Consider the following 9291-nt stretch of genomic DNA (forward strand, 5'->3'; position numbering starts at 1 on the left):
GTTAGGGTTATTCTGTCATCACCTACGAAGAAGATGACTACTCATTCCCTTCCATAAGGCACTTTTTGATGATAATCCTTGGATTAGCAAGGTCGAATTCAACATGAGTAGAAGAGAAGAGAGCAGAAAAGGAAACCTTGGTCCAGAGAAAATCCCACGAGGCCAAAATAAAGAGTTTTTTTTTATTAAAAAAATAGCATAGTTACAAAAAAGATTTTGGTAAAATAATAAAGTGAAAATGTATTTGTGAAAATAACATTGTTAGTTGAGTAGCGTAGATCTCACCTACTCAATCTATTTAGTCATTTTATTTAGATGTTTAGGTATGATCAACATGTCTAATCTAATTAAAATTGATAAAACTCTTGGTTTATATATTATAACATTTAATAAATATTTTACTTTTATATTATTTATGATGATATTTTTTTTTGTTATATATTCGATGAACTTTTTAGTGTAGGGTTGAAGAGTTATTGTCGCCGTTTGTGATGCTATTAACGATGTGGTGTGCATCGCTTTCTCCACTTGGTTCTCATTGAGTTGTTTTGAAATTGACAAGGTTGAGTTAGCTGAACATCTAAACATTGATTTTATGTGCACAACATTAATGGTTTTGATAGTGTAGGTCCATCTATGAAGTAATTTATTAGATATATTTGTTCGATGTATTTAAATGTTATAGGAATTGATGAATTGAGTTTGTTTAATTATAATTTGATTTGAAATCAAATAAAATTGCAGGAGTGATTCAAAACACTTTACATTTATAAATACATGAGCATAATAACTCTAGCTATGCCGAAAGTGAGATATGCACTTCTCAATTACCTATGCTAAGCTTCTGCCTATGCTAATTTGCCAAGAGAAGAATAACATAGGTTGACATGGTTATACTATAGACTATATAGAATGGCTTCTGTATGCGTGTGTAGAAGCATTTTGATGTATAAGTGTGGACACCTCCACTCCTTGATTTGAAAGAGAGGAGGGGAAGAGAGAAGCTCTCCCTTGCTAAAACAAAACAAAGAGAGACCGAATCTGACGTAAAAGAAGAGCTACCTACCAAATCCAGCCCCTATCTGTAACCACTTGTGTCTCTCACCAACTTGGTCAAATCCACCCCCTCTCTCCCCTTATCGATCGAGTCTCTTGGTTCTTCCCTCGTTTCTCTCCTCTCCTGTTCCTCCTACTCTACATATAAAATTATAAATCCTCTCCTCTCCTCTCCCCCCCACTCCTTTCAATTTTCAACCAAACTCCCCCTCTCTTCTCTCCGTCTGTCTCCATCTCTTCCTGTCAAAAGCTTGTTTCTCTGTCTGTTCAATCAGGTAATTACCACCTCCTACTTGTTATCTGGTTTCAGAAGGGTGAAGCGGCCCGCAATTTATCTGTGGGGCTGAGCTGAAGCTAGCAACCTTCTTGTATCTCTCGATATCCCACCCCGTATCTTGATTTCAAAGAAGATCACAGGGATTATTGCTATTGCTGCTACTATTCATGGGTCGCTCACCTTGTTGTGAAAAAGAACACACCAACAAAGGTGCCTGGACTAAAGAGGAAGACCAGCGCCTAATGGACTATATCAGGGTCCATGGTGAAGGTTGCTGGCGTTCTCTCCCTAAAGCTGCTGGTGAGTGGTAATTAACAGGTTGTTCTTGTTTATCTTATCTAGCTATTCTCACCCTCTTCAGCTCTTCTTAATTCTTGCTTTCTGTGTGTTTATATAGGATTGCTTAGATGCGGCAAGAGCTGTAGATTGAGGTGGATAAACTACTTGAGGCCTGATCTTAAAAGAGGGAATTTTACTGACGAAGAAGATGAGATTATTATTAAGCTCCATAGCTTGCTAGGCAACAAGTAAGCTTCTATACTCCTTGAAAGTTAAATCCAAAAACAAGAAAGAAAACGAGTCTTTTTTCTGGGTTTCATGCTAAAAGAGCAAACTTTCTTTCATGTTTCTGGTGATTCAATGGAGTAATTTCTTGATCAGTCATTTTAATTATGAACTGAATTTTAATTACTCGCAGATGGTCTTTAATTGCTGGAAGATTACCAGGAAGAACAGATAATGAGATAAAGAACTACTGGAACACACATATCAAGAGAAAGCTGATTAGCCGTGGCATTGACCCACATACACACAGACCTCTAAATGAGAGAACCACCACTGCAACCATCAAAACTACCACCTCTGCCACCACCAAAGCCACCCAGTTGGACTTCAAAAACACCCCACCTCAATCACTAGCCGAAATCAGTCTCTTAAAAAGCCAGCTTGATTTCAAATACAACAACAATTTTCATAGCAGTCAGTACTCAAGTTTCAATCCCAAGAAAACAGAGACTACTTCCGTTGAAGAAAATAACTGTACAAGCAGTAGCATGACAACTGATGAAGAACAACAACAACAACAACAGAAGAGGGAGAGTCATCAAGATCAAGATGTAAACTTGGACTTAACTATAGGGCTAGCTCTCACTCAGACTTCTTCCGCCAACTCGGCCGAGTCAAGACTACAACAACCAGTCTCTTCTTGCCAGATATTCGGTAGTGTGTTAACTCGGCCCGTTTGTCTGTGTTGGCAATTGGATGGTGAAAGAAGGGAATTGTGTAGGAATTGCCAGAATCAGAATCAGAATCAGAGCTCAAAAAGTAATCATAGTAAATAATGGGCTATATTATAGATGTTATTAGTACTGTCAGTAGATTTGATCTTGGTTCCTTTGGTTAGATGTGAAATAAATGCTTTTGTTTAGGTACCGTACCAACACCCGCCCCTGTAATCAGAAAGGCAATTAAAGAAGAAGATGATGGGCTGCTGTTTAGCTATACCGTGGGCATGTAAAGAAAGAAAGAAAAACAAAACAATTTTTACTCTTTGCAAAATGGGTTGCAAGCTTCTTGGATTCTCTTTGATCTCTTTGATGGATATAATCATTCAGTTTTGGCGTTTATCTGTGACAAAGTTATCGCAATGCAACTGCCACTGAGTCGCTCAGCGGGTTACAGTGATGCCTTGTACTTAAGATAGTTTTGTATTTAAAAAGAGACATTTTACATTAAAATGTTGTTCCCTGCGACAATTAAACTTAAAGAGTTACTTTGGTATTCGAAATGAAAATATTTAAGAATTTTTTTTTTCATTTTTTATATATGTGTATTATAAGTGGAGTTTTAGATTATTTTTATTTTGTATTTGGAATTTTTTTTGTTAATTTAAAATTATTTTTATTTTATAAAATATAATTAATAAATATATTGTATTTATTTTTAATTTTTTTTAATTTTTTTTTGTTAAGTGAAGATATTGAATCATTATTCAAATAATTTTTAATTTAAACCGATTTTAATTTAAAGTGGCTTGCTTTCCGTTTGCATCGCAATCCAGTTTTGCCATGACATGTGTTTTTATTATTATTTTTTTACTAAAATTAAAAAAATCAATAAATATGGTGTCAAATCAACTAAAATTATTCAAATTTTCCAATATTATCATTTTGTTTCTTCTTAACTCTTTACAAGGGATAAGAAATACAATAAATAGAGTTTAATGAAGATATAATGCGCAAGCTAAATATTTCATATCATGTGCTCATAAATATTGATGCATATGTTTTTTTCTAGAAAATAAATATTTTTTAATTATTTTTAATTTTTTTGTTTATGATGTTGTTGGTCCTTTAGAATTTTAACTTATAACAAATCTCGTTGTCATTTGTTTTCCAATTTTATCTGTATCAAAATCCAATGATACTTAATGATTAGCTGTTATGTGTTGTTATTGAAAATCTCGGAAGGAAAATCCATTATGAAAAAACCCACACATAAAAAGATTATTAGTTTTTTGATCGAGGAAGTCTCATTGGAAAAATGTTATGTTGAATGTTTTCATGGTAGAAGATGATTTTTGTTTGAAAAATTTCTGCCCCGCTAACAATTTGAACTTCAAGACGAGTTTTTTCTAATTCAAAAAAACCGAAGTAGGTGCTTTTTGAAAAAACAAATATTCTTCTAAATTATTCATTTTGAGTTTAGGATTCTATTTTTATTTATTGATATAATTATTTTTTTATACAAGGAGTTGTAATAGCTTTTTAGTATGTAGATGAGACATGGATAAATAAAAATAAAATATTTTATTGTTTTTTTATTATAGTTACGAAATTATTTGTCTTTGAAAATTTTAACTTATAATTAACAACTCCATTATTATTCGTTCTGACTGCATCAAATATTTAGTTAAAAATAAAAACATGGAGAAACAAGATAGGATGGGGCTAGGGAGTATCAATTATGAATATGATCATTCTTTTTTATCTTGGTATTGCTAAAACATGACAAACAATAAAATGTTACAATTGTCAAGAATCATCACTACAAACCATTGATGTGAGCGTGGACAGTTTTAGCCACCACCTTATCCCCAAAACTTATAATTAACCTTTTAACAAAAAAAATTTAATGACAAAACATGCATAAAATCTTAACATCTGCTGGTGATTTATTAGGACTATGAACAATTGATTGTTTGTATAATCTAAATTATTTGAAGATTCATGGTGTGAGTGTAGATAATTTTTTATTTTTTTTATAATCGTGAATGTCCGAGCTAATTTATGTATATCTCGACTAATTTTCTGATGTCCTGAAATAATAACCATGTAAGTTTTCAGTAATTTAGGTTTGTGAGACTCGAACTGGTAACCTTTAAAAAATAAATCCAGATTTTAATTAATTGAGTTACACTTCTCATAATTGTAAGTATGGATAATTAATTTTAAAAAATAAACCAACATTTAATTTTATAATCAAAATTCATTATGTCAAATCGCAAGTTAAAATCCAGATTTAATTGTTGTTTTTTATGAACACATTCAATTAATCTTTGAGTGGACTTAATTTTCTTTTTAAATAAAATAAAATAAAATCATCCTCCTGCTGCTCGCCACGCCAATCACATTTGCAATCCATTCCTTGCGTGGGTGAATGGATATAAACCGGCTTTCTACCATTTTACCCACCTCTTGCGTGTTTCTTTGAACAATTTTTTTGTGTTCATCAATAAACAACACAGTTGACAGAGAATTTCTGATCATATAAATTAAATATATAGCAATCCAACTTTGTATAGCATTTTTTTTTTAAAAAAAAAACTTTATGATGAACAGGGTGATGTCTTGCATGATCCTGCAAGCAATGTTTCTAGGGTCAAAAGCACGCTACATTATTTCATTTTGTGGACTTTGCTAGATCTTTAACAAAAAATGAGAGAAAATCAAGCAAATAATTTCCCTTGACATCATTGGCTTTATAGTTACCAGGTTTCGATTTAAATAAACTATGGATAATCTTGACTTTTAATTGAATCAATTATGGTTTTTTAACACATATACTTCGGATTTTCGTAGTCGAAGGTTGACCGGAAGCAAGTAATTAACTAACTAATAATTGGATAAATTGAGTCCCTCAGATTTTTCTTTCCTTCCTTGAACCGGATATTGGACTTTGCATTTTAGTTCAGGGGAGAATTCCTTTTAATTTCAAGGGACCCTAGCTATCTCATCTAACCAGACCTGCCAACCAGATCCCAATGTAAATGGTCAATCTTATTCCAAGAAATTAACATGAAATCTCACACCTGCACCGCACCTATCACACGAAAAGTGTCAAGAGAAGAGACACCACTGTAAAATTGAACTACACCGATGGAGTTTTTCGTCCACAGAAAAGCTGTTCATCCATCGGTAAAACTATCTCCTACAAATTTACCGAAGCAATCGTGTTGTTGGCTAGAGTTGTATCGGTGATTTTATATTTGGTGATAATTTTATTATCAGTTTAATCACTGATAATTAGGTCGATATAATATTATTATTGGTGATAAAAATATGTGACAATCAATTCTTGTCGGTATATTGATCGGTAAACATTATCGGTGGACTTGTGATAGATAACCTGTTGGTAATACCCGACATGATCACTGACAACCATTTTTTATTGGTGATTTCGTCGGTCTATATCAAAACACTTAGCAACTCTTTGTAATTCTACAAGGAAAATTGACATGGTGTACCGACATAATAACAGACAGAGTTTTATGTCCATTGATAATTCGTCGATGGTGTACCAATTTTTTTTAATGCTATCAAAACAGTTTAACATTAAACACTATTAAACAAAATATTTAACTTGAAAAATACATTTAATATTATTAATTTAACTGTAAAAATTAATTACAAATGTTTATAAACATTAAAAAGAGGTTGCAAATGGAGGTGAAGGGAGAGGGGAGGAAAAAATCTTGTGGAGGTCCATAAAAGGGAAGATAATGACTGGACATGTATGCAATTATCTTCTCCAACTGTTGCCTTTTTTGTTCTTTATACTTTCCTTCATTTCATCCCACAGAACACTAATTCATTGTTCAACCAGCTCATAAACGGCCCGTGATGGCTAACTTGTGCCGAGTTGTCGGGTGTCTACGGTCAAGACACTACAATCCAATCTCATATCTCGGGCCATAGTCATAAGGATATTATAAATCTGATTTCTGTCGAGTCCACCGGTTGCTCTAACCTCCAACCACAACTATGCATCGTATTATAGGTGGGTTACAAAGTTCTTTCCATGTTTGGCATGCATGTCAGCATTATATTGTTCCTACACAACAAAATATACAATTCAAAGATATGGATAAAAAAAAAATTAGTCCAAATAATATACACAAGGTTAAAAAGTTGACTTACAATAAACACCCTAACTTGGTTGTCCACGAACTATTGCATCTTTTTTAATATATCCTCCCCTCATATATGTGTTTTCATGTATAACTTCATCGGAGTTGGAATGTGTCCAAGCTATGAAGCCTACAAAATAAATCCTTAGTTAAACGTTATCATAAATAATAACTATTATTTTAAGAAAACACTTAAAATTAAAATAGGCTCTCATACTAGGTGTTTTGCATGATTAGTAAAGGGAAACGACCCGTCGGTATGCTTGCTGATGGAACTGTGAGTCTTTTATTTCTATTTGAGAACCTACTCCATGAATACCTTCTAAAATCCTCCAACATGAATAACTCTAGATATCTCTTCCAATTGCTCTTAGTGATGTGGGGAGATCTACAATTCTTTCACTTCTCAAAGTTATTTGACTCAGCATATCTCTTAGCATAAGTGTGCATGTCATACCAGAAATCATGCAATTTGGTTCAGAAATTCATCAAACAAAAATATATAACAAAAAAAGATTACAATTCAACAAAGAATTTAAACATCAAATGTTAAAACTTACTTAGTTACACTGTGATTTTCCCAGACTTGCCTTACCACCCTAGAGTTTGCCTTGTTCCACCAAAACATTTTCTTGTAATAATTTTTGTAAAATAATTAGTTTCTATTTTTTAAAAGAAAAACATCTTTTATTAATAACTAAAAGTATTGATAATATATATACTAACATTAAACTTCCCTCTCCAAGTCTCAACCACAAGCATCTATTTAGGATGCTCTTTAAACTGGCTTCATTGAAACAAATGAATTTTCATTAATGATTTTATCATTAATGTTATTTTTCACACAACTTTCATATTTGTGAACCTAAGAATCAATTATTTAATGACTGATATGCATAAATACATAGCAGTCATGAATTTTCATTCCATACAATCTGTATTTCTCTAAATTCACTAATCTAGCTATTTTCAAAGTATATCCATAAAAAATCGTAGACTTTTAAGTCATTCAGAAAAAAGAAATTATGTTTTTTTATCTAAGACAAAATTGGCTTTGGGCTTTTCCACACGTACTTCATCATTACGTAACTACATATTTTGATAGTCACAAAACAAAGTTTACATCTTCATCGTAGTACAACATGTAAAAATTTAGGCACATATCAATTTTTTGGTATCCTAAACCAAAGAGTTTCATCATGAATTATGCTATCATAACGAGTCTCTCTCATACCATAATCAGACTAGATGGTTGACACGTGCAATGGGCGATAATTTATTATGATTTTGGCATCCATCCTATAATGGTTCATCAAAATCTCTTAGAAGTTCAAAAGACCTAGCTGCATTTAGATTTGGTTCTCCATCTCCACGTGAACCTTCACTTGAATAACCATGATTTATTCTCATTGCTTTCATCACCATACTCCTATAACAATTAATATTACCATTTATAACTTCATGTATGTTGTTAGAAATAAATGTTAAGCCAACAATCATTTTTAACATGGTCTTGTAAGGAACATAAGATTCTCCGTATGTAAATCAACACAAGTATTACTCAACAAATTTTTTTTTCTTAAAGATGCATCATCATAACATCTTATTGGTGAAACTTCTTGTTTTTACACTTCACACATAGACATCTAATTTCGCCTCCACTAATATTTTTTGGATTTGAAAGTATAAAATTAATAAAACTCTCAACCCCTTTATAATAACCTTCCTTATACAATCCTTGAGGTGAATCTCGATACATCCAAGAACGATGATCCATTACATAGAAAACCTATATAGAATAATAATGGCAACATTTTTTAAGAATGTAATAATCATTTCAAAATTAAACTTTGATAATTAAAAATAAATTCACAATTTAATAATCAATTATTGATTTGGTACAAAAATGTAATGATGAGTCAAAATATTAAATAAATAAATCCAATGAATAATAATTCATTGGTACCCAATTAATTATCTATCATTTTATCAATTCAAGCTTATTCAATCTAAATTAATATCATTTAATTGTTATGAATTTCACAAAGAAAAATCAATTTCAATTTTACAATTTCATGGCAACAAGAGTGTTGTTTCTAGCTCATTGTGCAATCCAATTATTTTAGCGACAGGAGAAAAAGCTGTAGTTGCTGACCTTATTGGAATGAAAATATTTAATTGGATGTACCATTTGCGTGGTTCCACCTTTCACCACAGCAAACTAGTATAAGATTTTGTCTTAACATGAAACATGATGGTAATATGGAAAATACTCTTGATCGTTAAACTGTAGAAATTAACCAGAAGCATCATGCCTCTAGTTCAACTGACACCATGTCCTCCCTCCTGCTTGTGGTTTATCGAATCAACTGTGCTATGTGCCCAACAACAACCCAATAAGTCTCGAGAATATAAACTAACCAGGGAGTGCCTGTGTTCTTCGCCAGCCCTAGACCGACCGTGGTTTAGTTTAGTGCTTTCAGAGATCTTAGAAGTTCTAAACCACAGCTGATACGAGAATATTTTACTTTGTAGAACTAAAAAAAAATAG

The 9291-nt window shown here is 32.2% G+C and overlaps 1 protein-coding gene across 1 annotated transcript; it reads left to right on the plus strand.

Moving 5' to 3' along the window:
- The first annotated feature begins 977 nt into the window (after positions 1-977).
- Positions 978-2890, plus strand: LOC18104422 (transcription factor MYB8). The gene is made up of 3 exons (XM_006376189.3): positions 978-1633; positions 1731-1860; positions 2031-2890. The coding sequence occupies exons 1-3, from the start codon at positions 1501-1503 to the stop codon at positions 2671-2673; spliced, it is 906 nt and encodes a 301-aa protein (XP_006376251.3). The 5' UTR covers positions 978-1500; the 3' UTR covers positions 2674-2890.
- The last annotated feature ends 6401 nt before the right edge of the window (positions 2891-9291 follow it).

Source organism: Populus trichocarpa, chromosome 13 (assembly GCF_000002775.5).
Source record: "Populus trichocarpa isolate Nisqually-1 chromosome 13, P.trichocarpa_v4.1, whole genome shotgun sequence".
In the NCBI taxonomy this organism is placed as follows: Eukaryota; Viridiplantae; Streptophyta; class Magnoliopsida; order Malpighiales; family Salicaceae; genus Populus; species Populus trichocarpa.